General features: G+C 37.7%; 1 protein-coding gene across 1 annotated transcript in view; it reads left to right on the forward strand.

Annotated features, from left to right (window-relative positions):
* LONP2 (lon peptidase 2, peroxisomal) overlaps positions 1–19,258 on the forward strand; it is a 102,904-nt gene that overhangs the window by 14,037 nt on the left and 69,609 nt on the right. Inside the window, exons 5-6 of the mRNA XM_045533778.1 lie at positions 789–952; positions 9,258–9,352. Of these exons, the coding sequence (XP_045389734.1) occupies positions 789–952; positions 9,258–9,352 (259 nt within the window). The remainder of the gene's footprint in view (positions 1–788; positions 953–9,257; positions 9,353–19,258) is intronic.

Raw genomic sequence — 19,258 nt, forward strand, 5'->3', positions numbered from 1 at the left:
GACAAAAGCCAAAGGCCTCCTAAAGTAATTAATGAGGAAGGGGAAGTGGTGGTTATTGCTGCTTGTCAGAGACGCAGAACCTCCCAAGGGAAGTAAATAGTGTAGTAGTATCTTACTGGAAGGAACTGTAGGTAAGATAAAATATTTTGAAAGGGAGAAGACTTTATGTATTGGAGACAGAATAGAGCCAGTGGTAGAAAGGTCAAAGATGCTAGGGAAAAATTTTGTAATGTAGGAAAAATGGAATTTATTCAGTCACAAAATGGTAATCAGTAATGTATATCAAGAAAAAAAATAGTGGCTGCAGTAGTAGTTCAAAGAAAGGTAATTCCGACATGTTTTAATTATTTCTAGTGACTAGTTTCTTGAATTTTTTTCCCATGCAATATTATTGTAAGCATATATCAAAGAATCATGTCTACCTTATGTTGGTCTACTTTTAAAATTCTACTGCCTCCACATGTACATATGTTTAGACATAGTGTTTTTTCAGTTATCACTGTATTCTTCACATGCCACTGTTTTCGTATTTAGATAATAAACTCTAGAGGGTAGGGACTGTCAGTTTCTCTTTGTACAAGACAAAGTTTGGGGAAATCTTGACAGAATAGGATATATAGGTTGATTGCATTATCATTCTGAACTTTAGTTCCTTACGATATTGACTGTAGCTATAAAAAGTGTTTATGCTAATTCAGCACCAGTCATAACTTTACATGTGTATAACTAGGTACTTCATTTCCAATTTATTTTGACATATGGTTTTACTCTTGTACTTTCTACATTAGGTTATAGCAATACGCCCTATTAGGAGGGTTACACACGTTCCAGGTACTTTAGAAGATGATGATGAGGATGAAGATAATGATGACATTGTCATGCTAGAGAAAAAAATACAGACATCCAGTATGCCAGAGCAGGCCCATAAAGTCTGTGTCAAAGAGATAAAAAGGTAAATTATGTAAGACATTTATTCATTTGGTTTATTAATGTTAAAAATTGTTGCCCGTGGAAACTTGATTCCGCTACTTTGGATCACAGACTGAAAGCTGAGTCATCTGTTTTATATTCTCTGCTCTTCTTTCCTGATGGTTGATATGCTCATAGATGACCCATTCATCTTATCTTTCCATTGCCAACTCTTATCTTTTAAGGCTTTCCTAATTCTTAGTTTATACCTTTCATCTATGGAATGTTTTTCCCTCTTCCTTCATTTTTCAACTGGAATCTAATTCTTAAGACATTCTTAATACTCCTGAATTAACATCACTTTCACTAATCTTTTTCTCAAATACCAAGGATAAATATACAATTCTTCTACCTACATTATGCTGTCAACATTATAACTATTATAGCTGCCTTTTCATTGTCTAAAACAATGGATCATACTTCTTTGTTTTGAGAATTATGTTCAGTTATCACTGTGTTCTTCACATATCACTGTTTTCTTTAGATTATAAATTCTAGAGAGCACAGACTGTCAGTTTCTTTTTGTATAAAACAAAGTATGGGGAAATCTTGATGACAGAATAGGATATATGGGTTGATTGCATTTTCTGGATAACTTCAGGGTTAAATAGAAAATCATTTTTTCCTTACATACTTATAACTTTATACTGCATTTTCTTTTATTAGTGAATTATAATGAGCCTCCTTCAGTGCTGGGTAACTTAAGATTTGACCTTCTAATGTTAAGAACATTAGCAAATGTAGTTGAGGGGTATTTTATATTAACTCTGACAAGCACTGCATACATTATGGAAGTTGCATTTTTATTAAATATCTGGGTCAAATAATAGAAATTGAGGCAAGATGGCGGATGAGAAAAACCACCAGCCAGAGTGTCTCTGCAAGAAAGAAAGATTTTTAGATGAATGTGAACAAAGCAAACAGGCAGACAAACATAGATCGCATAAGGGTCGGAAGGAAGGGTGCCTCAAACTACAGGAGACTCCATGGGAAGAAATTGCGGAACAGAACTGGAAGGAGAAAGGCATTGGCAGGGTCTAACCCCCGAGAGGCTTAGAGACCAGCAACAAGGGTAGACGGAGCGGTTAAATGTCACCTCCCTTGCATCTCAGACTGCTGGTGGGCTCCTGAGCTGCTGGAGAGACCTGCCAACAACAGCCCAGAGACGGCTGACACCAGTGAGCAGTGAGCCTCTTGTGAACAGGATACCAGGCTCCCAGCTCCCTTGGGGCACCTCCTGCCCCACAGACCCGAGCCCATCGGCAGGCCCATATTGCTTCATTCTCCCCTTCCACTCCCATACCTACAGCTGCTGGGAGAGACAATTTAGCCACCACCCGGAGGCATCCACAGGGAATGGGACCTTTCCTTTTGGGGCCCTGCAGCAGACTGAAAGGTACTTGGACTGTGAGCTCCCTACCCGCTGGGCCCCCCAGGGGCTGCTTGCCTGGTGACTCCAGCAGAGAAGGGCAAATCCTGAGGTGGAGAGACATTGATCCAGCTTGGGCACCTTGTGGGTGATTTGAGACCAGCACTCTTCTCCCTGGCATGGTCAGGGATTGATCTCCAGGGCCCAGGGGACAGGCCTTCAGGCCAGATCTGGTACACCCAGGTCTTCATCACATTGCTTAGGGGCACAGAAAAGATATTTGTGAACTAGTGTGTATTCACAAGGTGAACACTGAGGTGTGTGTGCCTTCAGGGGTAGATCAGAGTGGATCCTAGTTGAGTGTACTCAAGGGGCATCCCTGCCATGGGAGGGCCATGCTCCCAGCTCAGGCTGTGATCCTGGGCAGGGAACCTCCCAGCTCACATCACAGCCAGGGGAGATCTTCTGGCTTGAAGTCCTGCCTGCTGGCAGAAGCCGGGGAGAAACCTCGGAATAGGGGAGAGTTGAAAGAAGCGAGGCCTGCTCCAAATGTGGGTCTCAGACAGCCCCAAACCCCCCCCCCCACACACACACTTTTTGGCTGAGTGGGGCCATTTCAGCCCTTCCCTGGCAGCTTTGCCCAGAAGCAGAAAACAGGCCTTTGACCACTGCTAACAGCATCTGTGGAGCTTGAGGGCGGCTCAGCCAACCCAGCCCTGCCCAGCCTCACTCCCCCATCTCCCCCGACTGAGTTCGAGAATGAGGACACACTTGGAAGCCCCAGGGCCCCACCCACCACCTGAAGCACTAGAGTGCCTCTCCAGAGGAACTAGAGCTGGTTGCAGGACTCCAAAAGAACATTGCAGCTTGTTCTTCCCGGCAAGCACCACCTACTGGTAGGGAGGTTAATTTGCATGCCCTTTTACTGCATTTACTCATCACACAGGGTATGGTTGATTCTCACCCACATGCACCACCTACTGGCTCAGAGACTAAACTGGGCGTGTCATTGTCTAAACTAAAATCCAAAGAAGCAACAGCTGCTACAGGTAGGAAGGAATCAGTGCAAGAACTCTGGAAAGAGTGCAAGAATCAAACTGAAAGCACACCCCCAAAGGGGAGCACTGGCTCTTTAGCAATGGATATCAACCAAATTCAGAACACTAAAATGACAGAAGAATTTCACACAAGGATTGTAAGAAAACTGAATGAAATGCAAGATAAAATGGGTACCCAACACAAAGAAACCACAAAAAATATCCAGGACTTAGAAGAAAAATTCACTAAAGAAATTGAAATGTTAATGAAAAATCAAACAGAACTTCTGGAAATGAAAAATTAGTCAAGGAATACAAAACACAATGGAAAGCCTCAAGAATAGGGTAGATCAAACAAGAAAGAATATCAGGGGTTGAAGATAACACCTTTCAATTAAGTCAGCTGCAGAGAAATAAGAGAAAAGAACAAAGCCTGTAAAAAATGTGGGATTATGTGAAAAGTCCTAATGTGAGAATTACAGGCATCCCTGAGGGTGAAGAAAAAAATACACAAGGGTTGTATAAACTATTTGAGGATATAATGGGGGAAAATTTCCCTGGCCTTGCTAAAAATCTAACTATCCAGGTACAAGAAGCTCAAAGGACTCCTGGGAGATTCATTGCATACAGGAAGTCACCACACCGCATAGTCATCAGACTGGCCAAAATAAACACGAAAGAGGCCCTCCTACAAATTGTAAGGCGAAAGAAGCAGGTAACCTACAGAGGAAAACCTATGAGACTAACTGCAGACTTCTCAATGGAGACCTTACAGGTTGGAAGAGACCATGACCCCATTCTCACTCATCTCAAACAGGATAATGCCCTGCCTAGAATCTTGTACCCTGCAAAACTAAGTTTCTTATATGAAGGAGAAATAAAGACCTCAGATAAGCAAAGACAGAGGGAATTCATCAAGACAAGACCTGCCCTCCAGGAAGTATTCAGAACAACATTACACACGGATCAGCACAATAACACTCACCAGTGTAAAATCATCGAAAAGCTAAAGGCCAGATACTGCAATGGCTCAAGAGAGAAAACAAGGCAACAAAGTTCAACTCAACAGGATGAACAGAAATCTGCCCCACTTATCAATTCTCTAAATATGAATGGCTTGAACTGCCCACTAAAGAGACATAGGCTGGCTGAATGGATAGATACACACAAGCCAAGTGTCTACTGTCTTCAGGAAGCACATATCTAACCCACAAGGATGCATTCAGACTCAAGGTGAAGGGATGGAAAACAATATTTAATGGAAAGGGAAGCCAAAAGAAAGCTGGCGTATCAGTTCTGGTTTCAGATAACTTAGTCTTCAAATCAACAAAAGTAATGAAAGACAAAGGTGGTCACTATATAATGGTGAAGCGGGTACAATTCAACAAGAAGACATAACAATTCTAAATATTTATGCACCGTAACTCACCCAGATTCATAAAACAAATTCTACTTGATCTAAACAAAATGATAAGCAGCAACACCGTAATAGCCAAGGACTTCAACACCCCTCTGACAGAACAGGACAGATCCTCCAAACAGAAAATAAACAAAGAAACAATGGACTTAAATAGAACTCCAGAACAAATGGGTCTGACTGACATTTACAGAACATTCTAGCCAAAACCCACTGAATATACATTTTTCTCATCAGCTCATGGGACAGTCTCTAAGATTAACCATACCCTAGGCCACAAAGCATGTCTCAGCAAATTTTAAAAAATAGAAATTATACCATGCATCTTCTCAGACCACAGGGGAATGAAATTGGAAATCAACTCCAACAGAATCTCTTCTTTACACAAAATGATGGAAACTAAACAACCTTCTGCTGAATGATTATTATGTTAAGGAGGAATAAAGATGGAAATCAAAAGATTCTTTGAACTGAATTATAAATGAGACACAAGTTATCAAAATCTGTGGGACATAGCTAAGGCAGTCCTGAGAGGAAAATTTATAGCCATAAATGCCTACATCCAAAAGACAGAAAGATCAAAAATCAACAATCTAATGAACCATCTCGAAGAACTGGAAAAAGGTGAGCAAACCAACCCCAAACCCAGCAGAAGAAAAGAAATAACAAAATCAGAGTAGAACTAAATGAAATCAATAATAAAAAAACTATATGGGCCGGGCGCAGTGGCTCACGCCTGTAATCCTAGCCCTCTGGGAGGCCGAGGCGGGTGGATCACTCGAGCTCAGGAGTTCGAGACCAGCCTGAGTCAGACCCCGTCTCTTCTAAAAAAAAATAGAAATAAATTATCTGGACAACTAAAAATATATATAGAAAAAATTAGCCGGGCATGGTGGCGCATGCCTGTAGTCCCAGCTACTCGGGAGGCTGAGGCAGTAGGATCGCTTAAGCCCAGGAGTTTGAGGTTGCTGTGAGCTAGGCTGACGCCACAGCACTCACTCTAGCCCGGGCAACAAAGTGAGACTCTGTCTCAAAAACAAAACAAAACAAAAAAAAAAAAAAACCAAAAAAACTATATGGAAGATTAATGAAACAAAAAGTTGGTTCTTTAAAAAAGTAAACAAAATTGACATGCCTCTTGCTAGATTAACCAGAAGCAGAAAAGAAAGGACTCTAATAAGCTCAGTGAGGAATGAAAAAGAAATTACAACTGATACCACAGAAATACAAAATATTATCTATGAATACTATGGAAACCTCTATGCACATAAACTTGAAAATGTGGAGGAAATGGACAAACTCTTATAAACACACAGCCTCCCTAGGCTCAATCAGGAAGAAATAGAATTCCTGAATAGATCAATATCGAATACTAAAATTGAAGCAGCAATAAAAAACCTTCCTAAAAAGAAAAGTCCCGGACCAGATGGTTTCACACCTGAATTTTACTAGACCTACAATGAAGAACTGGTGCCTGTCCTACAGAAATTATTCCACAACATTAAGAAGCAAGGAATCCTCCCCAACACATGTTATGAAGTCAGCATCACCCTAATACCAAAACCAGGAAAGGATGTAACAAAAAAAGAAAACTGCAGACCATATCCCTTATGAATATAGATGCAAAACTTCTCAACACAGTCCCAGCAAACCAAATTCAGGTGCTTATCAAAAAAATAATCCATCACAACCAAGTGGACTTCATCCCAGAGATGCAGGGATGGTTCAACATGCAAATCTATAAATGTAATTCGCTATATAAGTAGAAGCAAAAACAAAGACCTCTCAATAGATGCAGAAAAAGCATTTGACAAAATTCAGCATGCTTTTATGATAAGAATGCTTAAAAAAATAGGTATAGACAGGACTTAACCTAAAAATGGTAGCAGCCATATATGACAAACCCATAGCCAAAATCATACTGAATGGGGAAAAATTGAAAGCATTCCTACTTAGAACTGGAACCAGACAACGTTGCCCTGTATCACCACTTCTATTCAACATAGTGCTAGAAGTGCTAGCCAGAGCCATCAGACAAGGGAAGGAAATCAAGGGCATCCAAATGGGGGCAGAAGAAGTTAAGAAGTCAAACTGTCACTCTTTGATGATGATATGGTCTTATATCTAGAGAACTCCAAAGATTCTGCCGGGAGACTACTGGAATTGATAAACAAATTCAGCAAAGTCTCAGGTTATGAAATCAATGTACACAAATCATTAGCATTTCTGTAGACCAACAACAGTGAAACTGAGAACCAAATCAAAGACTCAATCCCCTTCACAATAGCAACAAAGAAAATAAAATACCTAGGAATATATTTAGCTAAGGAAGTAAAAGAGCTCTTCAGGGAGAACTATGAAACACTGAGGAAGGAAATAGCAGAGGGCGTTAACAGGTAGAAAACTACACCATGCACATGGGTTGGCAGAATCAACATTGTTACCATGTCTACACTACCCAAAGTGATCTACAGATTCAGTGCAATCCCTATTAAAATACCAACATCATTTTTTGCAGATCTAGAAAAAAATAATTCTATGCTCCGTATGGAACAAGAGAAGACCCTGTATAGCAAAAGCACTCTAAACAAAAAGGAACAAGTTTGGAGGCATCAATTTACCAGACTTCAAGCTACACTACAAGGGTATAGTAACTAAAACAACATGGTACTGGCCCAAGAACAGAGAAATAGACCACTGGAACAGACTGAGAACCCAGATATAAATCCATCCCCATATAGCCATCTAATCTTTGACAAAGCTGACAAAAACATACACTGGGGAAAAGAATCCTTATTCAATAAATGGTGCTGGGAAAATTGGATAGCCACATGTAGAAGACTGAAATAGGATCCGCACCTTTCACCTCACAAATATCAACTCCAGTGGATGACAGACTTAAATCTAAGTCATGAAACTATAAGAATTCTAGAAGAAAATGTTGGAAAACTCTTACAGACCTTGGCCTAGGCAAAGAATTTTTGAAGAAGACCCCAAAGGCAATCATAGCAACAACAAAAAATAAATAAATGGGACCTGATCAAATTAAAAAGCTTCTGCACAGCCAAGGAAACTATCACGAGGGGAAACAGCCTACAGAGTGGGAGAAAATATTCACATGCTACACATCCAATAAAGGGCTGATAACTAGAATCTATATAGAACTCAGGAAAACCAGCAAGGAATAATCAAACAACCCTATCAAAAAGTGGGCGAAGGAAATGAACAGAAACTTTTCAAAAGAAGATAGAAACATATGACAAACATATGACAAAATGCTCAACATCTCTAATCATCGGGGAAATGCAAATCAAAACCATGGTGAGATATCACTTAACTCCAGTGATAATGGCCTTTATCAAAAAGTCCCAAAACAATCAGTGTGGCGTGGATGCAGAGAGATAGGAACACTCATACACTGCTGGTGGGACTGCAAACTAGTGCAATATCTGTGGAAAGTAATATGGAGAAACCTCAGAGATCTGCAAGTAGAACTACCATTTGATCCTGTGATCCCATTACTGGGCATCGACCCAAAGGATAAAAAAGGCATTCTGTGAAAGAGATATCTGCACTCAAATGTAGCAGCACAATTCACAATTGCAAAGATGTGGAAACAACCCAAGTGCCCATCAATACATGAGTGGATTAATAAAATGTGGTATATGTATACCATGGAGTTCTACTCAACCACAAAAAACAGTGATGATACAGCACCTCTTGTATTATCTTGGATAGAGCTGGAGCCCATTCTCCTAAGTGGAGTATCCCAAGAATGGAAAAACAAGCACCACATGTACTCACCATCAAATTGCTATTTAACTGATCAACACCTATGCATATACAGTAGTAGCACTCATCTGGTGTTGGGGAGTGGGGAGGAGGGGTGGGTATAATCACACCTAATAGGTGCAGTGTGCCCCGTCTAGAGGATGGACACGCTTGAAGCTCTGACTTGGGTGGGGCACAGGCAATGTATGTAACCTAAACATCTCTACCCCCGTTATATGCTAAAATAAAAATAAATAAAATAAATAAATAAATATCTGATGCTAGCTTGCTTTTATGGGCATACTTCATCTCTGATATTAAAAATATGTAGTTATTTTATGCAGTTAGGTACTTAAATGTTATTGTGATAAGCAAATCGATGGATATATGTTATTTGAGACTCCCTCTGAGCTCTAAAGGGACAGATACTAGTGAGGCCATATTTCCAGGATAGCATTAGATATACTATTTTTCTCACCAGTTTGCAGGTATCTTTGTTTTATTTTGTTCTGCAAGTGCATTACAGAATAAAATAAGCTTTTTATTAACTAGATCCGTAACAACTTTTTGAGATTTGTTTAACCAAATATTCATGATATATCTAACCAAGAAAAGGAGATTTGCTTGATTTTTCTGTTATTATGGGATTCTTCTATCTTCTTGAGCATGTTTGCTATGTATTCTTTCCCCACAGACTCAAAAAAATGCCTCAGTCAATGCCAGAATATGCTCTGACAAGAAATTATTTGGAACTTATGGTGGAGCTTCCTTGGAACAAAAGTACAACTGGTGAGCCAATAAAATAACAACTTTTTTTTCAGTCTAATTGTCACTCAGAAAGCTCATGCAAATTTTCATTTCAAATATTCTCCATTATTTTAAATTATATTTTTCAGTTTTTTTAAATTACTTTATTGAGATATGACTGGCATATAAAAAGCTGTACTTTTTAAAAAATTTTTTAATATGCCTACGTAAGAGTTATATATATTTGCAGGGTACGTGTGACGTTTGATACATGCACACAGTACGTAATAATCAAATCAGGGTAATTAGGGTATCCATCACCTCAAGCATATATTATTTCTTTGTGTTAGGGACATTCTGATTCCATTCTTTTAATTATTTTAAGGTATACCATAACTTAATTGTTGACTGTAGTCAGTTATTGTGCTATCAAGCATAGTTCATTCTATCTAACTCTCTATATTTTTGCACCCAGTAACTATCCCCACTTTATTGTCCTCTCCCTGCTATCCTTCTCAGCTTCTGATAACCATCATTCTACTCTCTGTTTCCACGAGATCAATTATTCTAATATTTAGCTCCCACATGTGAGTGAAAACATGTGAGATTTGTCTTTCTGTGCTTGGCTTATTCACTTAACATAATGTTCTCCAGTTCCATCCATTTTGTTGCAAATGACAGGGTTTTATAACTTTTTATGACTGAATAATATTCCATTAGTTATATGTACTACATTTTCTTATCTATTCGTCCATTGATGGACACATAGTTGATTCCAAATCTTGGCTGTTGTGAATAGTGCTGCAGCAAACATGGGAGTGCAGTTATCTTTTTGATACACTGAATTTCTTTTGGATGTATACCTAGCAGTGGGAATGCTAGGTCTTATTTTTAGTTTTTTTGAGGACCCTCCACACTGTTTTCCATAGTGGAAACTAATTTACATTCCATAGTGCACTAATTTACATTCCCACCAACAGTGTACCAGGGTTCCCCTTTCTCCACATCCCTACCAGCATTCTTTATTGCCTGTCTTTTTGATAAAAGCCATTTAACTGGGGTGACATGATGTCTCATTGTAGATTTGATTTGCATTTCTCTGAAGAATAATGATGTTAACAGTTTTTTCATATACCTGTTGGCCATTAGTATGTCTTTTTTTGAGAAATGTCTATTCAGATCTTTTGCCCATTTTTAATTGAATTATTTGATTTTTTCCTATCGAGTTGTTTGAGCTCCTTATATACTCTAGTTATTAATCCCTTGTCTAGTGGGTAGTCTGCAAACATTTTCTCCCATTCTGTGGGTTATCTCTTCACTTTGTTGATTGTTTCCTTTGCTGTGCGGAAGCTTTTTAGCTTGATATGATCACATTTGTCCAATTTTGCTTTGGTTTCCTGTTCTTTGGGGGCATTGCTCAGGAAATAATTGCCCAGACCAGTGTCCTAGAGCATCTCCCAATGCTTTCTTTTAGTAGTTTCATAGTTTCTGGTTTTAGATTTAAGTCTTTAATCTGTTTTGATTTAATTTTTGCATATGGCAAGAGATAAGGGTCTAGTTTTATTCTTCTGCATATGAATATCAAGTTTTCCCAGTACCATTTATTAAAGAGACTGTCCTTTCCCCCTTATGTGTTCTTATCACCTTTGTTGAAAATAAGGTCACTATAGATGTGTAGATTTATTTCTGAATTCTCTCTTCTGTTACATTGGTCTGTGTGTCTGTTTTTATGCCAGCACCATGCTATTGTGGTTACTACAGCTCTGTAGAATAAAGTCAAGTAACGTGATTCCCCCAGTTTTGTTCTTTTTGCTCAAGATGGCTTTGGCTATTCTTGGTGTTTTGTAGTTTCATATAAATCATATGACTGTCTTTCTATTTCAGTGAAGAATGTCATTGGTATTTTGATGGGGATTGCATTAAATCTGTAGATTGCTTTGGGTAGTATGGACATTTTAACGATATTGATTCTTCCAATCCATGAGTGTGGAATATCTTTACATTTTCTTGTGTCCTCTTCAGTTTTTTTCATCAGTGTTTCATAATTTTCATTGTAGAGATCTTTCACTTCTTTTGTTAAGTTTATTCGTAGGTATTTTATCAGTACTTTATTTGTAGCTGTTGTAAATGGGATTACTTTATTGGTTTCTTTTTCAGATTGTTTACTGTTGGCATATATAAATGCTACTCATTTTTATATGTTGATTTTGTATCCTGCAACTTTACTGAATTTCTTTATCAGTTCTAATAGTTTTTTTGTGTGTGGAGTCTTTAAGTTTCTCTAGATGTAAGATCATATCGTGCGCAAACAAGAATAACTTGACTTCTTTCCACTTTGGATGTCCACAAATTGGATGTTCATTCTCTTGTCTGATTGCTCTATCTAGAACTTCTAGTACTGTGTTGCACAACAGTGGTGAAAGTGGGCAACGTTGTCTTGTTCCAGATCTTAGAGGAAAGGCTTTCAGTTTTTCCCTATTTGGTAGGATACTAGCTATGTGTCTGTCATATATGGCTTTTATTGTGTTGAGGTATGTTCCTTCTATACCAAGTTTTTTGAGAGTTTTTATAATGAAGAGAAGGGATGTTGGATTTTATCAAATGCTTTTTTCAATATCAGTTGAAATGATCATATGGTTTTTCTTTTTGTCCTTTGTTCTGTCGATGTAATGTATCACATTGATTGATTATGTTGAACCATCCTTGTATCCCTGGGATAAATCCTACTTGATCATGACAAATGATCTTTTTAATGTGGTGTTGGATTTGGTTTGCTAGTATTTTCTTGAGGATTTTTGAATCTGTGTTCATCAGAGATATTGGCCCATAGTTTTCTTTTTTCTGTTCTGTTTTTGTCTGGTTTTGGTATCGGGGTGATATAGGCCTCATAGAATGAGTTTGGTAATAATTCCCTCCTCTTTGATTTTTTGGAATAGTTTACTGAAAGCTTGGTAGAATTCAGCAGTGAAACCATCCGGTCCTGGCTTTTCCTTTGATGGGAGCCTTTTTATTACTGCTTCTATTTCATTACTTGTTATTGGTTTATTCAGTCTTTGGGTTTCTTCCTGGTTCAATCTTGGTAGGTTGTGTGTGGCTTGGAATGTATTCATTTCTTCTAGGTTTTCCAGTTTATTGGCATATAGTTGCTCGTAGTAGTCTCTAATGATCCTTTGGATTTCTGCAGTATCAGCTGTAATGTCTCCTTTTTCATTTCTGATTTTATGTATTTGGGTCTTCTCTCTTTTTTTCTTTGGCTAAATGTACATCAATTTTTATCTTTTCAAAAACTAACTTTTTTGTTTCATTGATCTTTTGTATTTTTTGGTTTCAATTTCATTTATTTTTGCTCTGATCTTTGTTATTTCTTTTCTTCTAATTTTGGATTTGGTTTGCTCTTGTTTTTCTAGTTCTTTAAGATACATTGTTAAGTTGTTTATTTGAAACCTGTGGGTCTTTGGTATGTTGTGTTTTTATTTGTTTTGAGAAAATTTTTAATTTCTTTCTGAGTGTCTTCATTGACCACTGGTCATTCAGGAGCATATTGTTTACTTTCCATGTTTTTTTATAGTTTCTAACGTTCCTCTTGTTATTGATTTCTAGTTTTATTCCATTGTGATCAGAGAAAATACTTGATATGATTTCAGTTTTCTTGAATTTTTTAAGACTTGTGGCCTAACACAAGGTATATCCTTGAGATGATCCATGAGCTGAGGAGCAGAATATGTATTCTGCAGCTGTTGGGTGAAATATTCTGTAAATATCTACGAGGTCCGTTTGGTCTTAGTGCAGATTAAGCCCAGTGTTTCTTTGTTGATTTTTTTGTCTGGGTGATTTGTTCAATGCTGAAAGCGGGGTGTTATTGTATTGGGACCTATCCCTCCCTTTAGCTCTGATAATATTTACCTTATATATCTGGGTGTTCCAGTGTTGGGTGCATACATATTTAGAATTGTTTTATCCTCTTGCTGAACTCACTCCTTTATCATGAAAAATGACCTTCTTTGTCTGTTTTTACAGTTTTTGTCTTGAATTCTATTTTATCTGATTGAAGTCTAGCTACTCCTGTTCTTCTTGGTTTCCATTTACATGGAATATCTTTTTCCATCCCTTTATTTTCACTCTATGTGTGTCTTTGTAGGTGAAGTGGGTTTCTTATAGATGACATATAGTTGAGTCTTGTTTTTTTTATCCATTCAGCCACTCTATGTGTTGTGATTAGAGAGTTTAGTCCATTTACATTCAGTGTTATTAATGATAGGTAAGGACTTACTACTCCCATGTTGTTATTTGATTCTGGTTGTTTTGTGGTATGTCTGTCCATCCGTCCTTCCTTCCTTCCTTCCTTTTTTCTTTCCTTCTTTCCTTCTTCCTATCTTTGTTTGTGTAACAGTGATTTTCTCAGGTAGTGTGTTTTAATTTTTTGCCTTTCATTTTTTATGTATCTATTCCAGGTTTTTTGATTGGAGGTTACCGTGAGGCTTGCAGAAAACATTTATAACCAATTATTTTAAACAAGTGATAACTCTGTTTACAGAAAACAAACAAGCAAAGAGAAATCTAAAAGAAACTCTGTGCTTTAACTCTATCCCCCTTTCTTGACTTTTTGTTGTTTCCATTTTATGTCTTTTTATACTGTCTCTTAAAAAGTTGTTATTTTTGATAGGTTTGTCTTTTAGTATTCCTACGCAAGATATAAATGGTTTATCTACTGTAATTATAGCACTAGAGTATTCTGTATTTGTGTGCTTACTGTTACTTTGTTCTTGTCCCTTTCCTTTCCCCAAGTAGAAGAAAACTCTCCCTGCTTTGCACTGCCCAGGGTGAGGCCACTGTTGCTGGTGTCTCACTGTGTCACATACACCCAAAGTCCACTAGCTCTTGAGCTACTGCAGGTGTAGGACTTGCCCAAGGACTGCAGATTTTGTGGCCTAACTACCTTTCAAATTTATTACAGGCGCCAGGCTTCTTTTGGCAGCCAGTGATGGAACTAGTTAGAACTCAAGTTTCTGTTGCCGGGGAGGAGGATTTGCCTCTGGCGGGGCTGGTCTAAATGCTTCCTCCATGAGTGCTAACAGTTCTGCCCTGTGCCATGTTCCCCTGTGACAGGGCAGCCCTGAGTTAAAATGCAAAGTCCCAGAGTCACTTCAGTCTCCCCATCCCACCCCAGGCACACAGATTCTCTCTCCACCAGGCACTGGCACAGCGCTACTGGGCAGGATGGGGGTGGGGATAGGGAGGCATGAGCAATGCTAAACCGTCTTTACTGCCCTCTTCAGTGCCTCTTTCCTTGGTGAAACATTAAAACTCAATACTATAATCATTCACCTGATTGTTGATTTTGTGAAGGTGCTTTCTTGTGTGGATAGTTGTTGAATTTGGTGTTCCTGCAGAGGGACTATTGCTGGAGGGTTCTATGTGGCCATCTTGCTCTGTATATATTTAATGAATATGTCTCAATGAGTTTTGGGATAAGTGTACACCCATGAAACTATGACTGCCTTCAAAGCCATAAACATATCCATCACCTCCTAAAGCTTCCTCCTGCCCCTTTTATTATTATTATTGTTATTATTGGCTTTTTTGGGGGGGGTGGTGGTAAGAACATTTCACATAAGATCTATCCTCTAGCAAATTTTAAGTATGCATTATAGTATTGTTAGCTGTAGGCACTATGCTTTATAATCTCCAAAACGTATTTACCTTGCATAACTGAAACTCTGTATCCTTTTACCATCACCTCCCCAGTTTTTTCTTCTCCCCTGCCCCTGGCAACCACCATGTTACTCTCTCCTTTTTTGAGTTTGAACATTTTGGATTCCACGTGTAAGTAAAATCATGCAGTGTTTGTCTTTCTGTGTTTGGCTTATTTCACTTAATGTAATGCCCTCCAGTCCATCCATGTTATCACAAATGGTAAAATTTCCTTCTTTTTTAAGGCTGAATGATACTCCATTGCATGTTTCTATCATATTTTCTTTATCCATTTATCTGTCAGTGGACATTTAGGTTGTTTCCGTATCTTGGCTGTTGTAAATAAAACTGCAGTGAACATGAAAGCGCAGATAACTCTTTGAGTCCTTGATTTCAATTCATTTGGATATATACCCAGAAATGGGATCTCTGGATCATATGGAAGTTCTATTTTTATTTTTTTGAGTAACTTTCATACTATTCTTTTTTATTATTATTTTAAGCCATCCATTTTTCTGGGATCATGTTGTTTTCATAATGGCTGTACCTACTTAGATTCCTGCCAACAATGTACAAGGGTTCCCTTTTCTCCACACTCTTGCCCTCACTTGTTACCATTTTTTTTTCTTTTTAGTAATAGCCATCCTAACAGGTATGAGGGAATAGCTCATTGTGGTTTGGATTTGCATTTACCTGATGATTAGTCATAGTAAGCACTTCTCACTTATTGGCCATTTGCATGTCTTTGGAGAAATGTCTGTTCAGGTCCGTTGTCCATTTTTTTACTTGGGCTATTTGTTTTTATGCTATTGAGTTGTATGAGTTCCTTGTATATGTTGGATATTAACCTCTTATTAGATATATGGTTTGTAAGTAGTTTCTCCCGTTCCATAGATTGCCTTTTCATTTTGCTTATTTCTTTTGCTATACAGAAGCTTTTTAGTTGGATGTAATCTCACTTGCTCATTTTTACTTTTGTTGTCATATCCAGAAAAATCATTGCCCAGACCAATATCAAGGTCTTTTTCTTATTCTTTTTTTTTTTTTTTTTTTTTTTTTTTTTGAGACAAAGTCTTGCTCTGTCACCCAGGCTAGAGTGCAGTGGTGTCATCATAGCTCACTGCAGCCTCAAACTCTTGGGCTCCAGTGATCCTCCTGCCTCAGCCTCCCAAGTAGCTGGGACTACAGGTGCATCCCACCATGCCTGGCTAATTTTTCTATTTTTAGTAGAGACAAGGTCTCCCTCTTGCTCAGGCTGCTCTTGAACTCCTGAACTCAAATGAGCTTCCCACCTTGGCCTCCCAGAGTGCTAGGATTACAGGTGTGAGCCACTGTGCCTGGCCAGAGATCCTTTTTATATATATATATATATATATATATATATATATATTTTTTTTTTTTAGAAGTTTTACATTTTCAGGTCTTATGTTTAAGTCTTTAATACATTTTAAATTAATTTTCATGTATGATATAAGTTAAGGGTCCAATTTCATTGTTACACATGTGGATAGGATATCCAATTTTCCCAACATTTATTTGAAGAGACTGTCCTTTCCCTATGTATATGCTTGGTGCCCCCATTGAAAATTAGTTGACCCAATAGGTATGGGTTTTTTCTGGGCTGTCAGTTCTGTTCCATTGGTCTGTGTGTCTGTTTTGTGCCAGAACCATACTTGCCGATTCCTGTAGCCTTGTAATGTAACTTGAAATCAGAAAGCATGGTGCTTCTAGCTTTGTTCTTCTTGCCTAAGATTGATTTGGCTATTCAGGATCTTTTTTAATTCCATATGAATTTTAGGATTTTCTTTTCTATTTTTATGAAAAGTGCCGTTGGAATTTTGATAAGGATTGCATTGAATCTGTAGATCACTTTGGGTACTTTGGACATTTTAACAATATTTTTCTAGTCTATGAACATGGAATAACTTTTCATTTATTTGTGTCTAATTTCTTTCATCAGTGTTTTATAGTTTCAGTGTATAGACCTTTCACCTTTTTGGTTAAATTTATATCTAAGTATTTTATCCTTTTTGATGCTATTGTAATTGCGACTGTGTTTATTGCTGGAGCTGTATTCTGTTACATGGATATACCATAATTTGTTTATCCTCTTTCATCTGTTGATGGATATATGGGTTGTTTCCAGTTTTTGACTATTAAAGATAAAGTTGCTATGAACTATGGTGGTAAATTTATTTCTTAATTTATTTCATGTGTGCATGTCATGACAAAATACTGCCTTTTAATTGAAGGGAAATATTTCTTGGGACTCTAAGATGCCATGTGTATCAGCATTAGAGGTGTATAGCACCCATTTATATATCATGAAAATTTTTTTTTCTTTTTTCTTTTTTTTGTTTTTTGCCCCATATGACTTGTAGGAACATCATGAAAATATTTCTCGTTGTTTAGCATTTCAACAAAAACTGAAGATGAGTAAATTGTGGTATAAAAGGAGTCATGTTGAGCTCCTAAACCATTACTACATAGAATTAGGTCTAGATAATTGGTGTGAGTATGGTTATAAAACCATGAAAATGTCATTTATAATTCTTAAAAGAGAAGCTACGCTAACCAAGTAGAGATCTGAGGTATTAATTGAAAGCAGAGCGGAAAGAGTTGTAGAAAATACGTTTGCAAATTTTCTCATCTTAAATAAGAGGAGCCAGTCTTCCAATTGTAAATAAAGAAATTTGTGTTCAAGTAAGTTTTAATTTCTTTTACATGTAACTGTTATTTCAAAATGGGAAGCATGCTTTCTAAATCATTAAAAAGAATAATATATCCTATTTAGAAAAGATAGAAAATAGTAATTTATATAGCATGGAAATTACCTTTCCTTAAAAGATTGAAAGAACTTTTAAAATTATCTTTACTTGGCATATTTCTTAGAAGAAATTACTTTATAGCGGTTTCAGTCTTTTCTAAATTTCCTAGAATTCTGTTATTAGCTTACATGAATGTGTTAATCAGGAATGGATGATGCATTATAACAAGTACCTTTTTAGGTACAAGATAATATTTTGATGGAAAATTTATCCCCTTGGACATGGTGATGTAATGAATATATTGATAACTTAACATTGAGCCATCTTTGTGTAACTAAAATACATCCCACTGTATTTAGAAGGTTATTCTTACAATAGATTTGATTTACTAGCATTTTAATAGTTAGAGCTATACAAAATGGGATTAGTCTGAAGTTTTCCTTTGTGTTTACTGTGGTAGGTTTTAGTGTCAGGGTTAAGATTGTGACACAATTGGGAAACTTCTTATCTTTCACTTATTCATATATTCATTGGTTTAGTTCTAAAGCCAGGAAAGTGGAAACACATTGTATTCTTCCCTTTCCAAATCACTCATCCAGGGCTCTGACTAAAATCAACAGTACTATAATTAAATTAGATAAGATACTGCTTAGCTCAGTTTTTATGGACTAGCTTGGGAACCAAATTACCATTTAAGGCCATTTTTCTTCCTTTAAGAAAAATGCTGGCTGGTCACAATGGCTCACGCCTGTAATCCTAGCATTTTAGGAGGCCGAGGCAGGAGTGTTGCTGAGGACAGGAGTTCAAGACAAATCTGAGCAAACATAAGTGAGACTGTCGTCTCTACAAAAAATAGAAAAATTAGCTGGGCGTGATGGTGGGTGCCTGTAATCCCAGCTATTCAGGAGGCTGAGGCAGGAAGATTGCTTGAGCCAAGGAGTTTGAGGTTGCTATGAGCTATAATGCCACTCCACTCCAGCCTGGGCAACAGAACAAGACCTTATCTCTAAAGAAAGAGAGAGAGAGAGAGAAAAGAATAAATATTAACCAGGTATGGCACATGCCGGTAGTTCCAGCTACTTGGGAAGCTGAGGCAGGAGGGTCATTTAAGCCCAGGAGTTTGAGGCTGCTGTGAGCTATGATGATGCCAGTGCACTCTAGCCTGGGCAACAGAGTGAGACCCTGTCTCAAAAAAAAAAAAAAACAAACCAGAAAAGAAAAAAGTCCATAACAGATTCCAAATAACTATTTGAAATAATGAACTTGTCTATATTTCTTTCTCCCATCTTCTTCTTTCAATGTCAGTATGATCATGTGGCTGTGCATTTTCCCCTGGCAGCCACCCAGCTGATGAGTTCATTTTGGCTTCTGTGACCTGGTGTAATGAGTATTTTGAATGCTAAAGCACTTCGGTAAACCTGGTGAAAGCTTGGCTCTACAAACAAAGCCAAACTGAAGCCCTTCTGATAAGACTTTAATTAATGCAACT

This window comes from Lemur catta, chromosome 20 (genome assembly GCF_020740605.2).
Source record: "Lemur catta isolate mLemCat1 chromosome 20, mLemCat1.pri, whole genome shotgun sequence".
NCBI classification, from domain to species: domain Eukaryota; kingdom Metazoa; phylum Chordata; class Mammalia; order Primates; family Lemuridae; genus Lemur; species Lemur catta.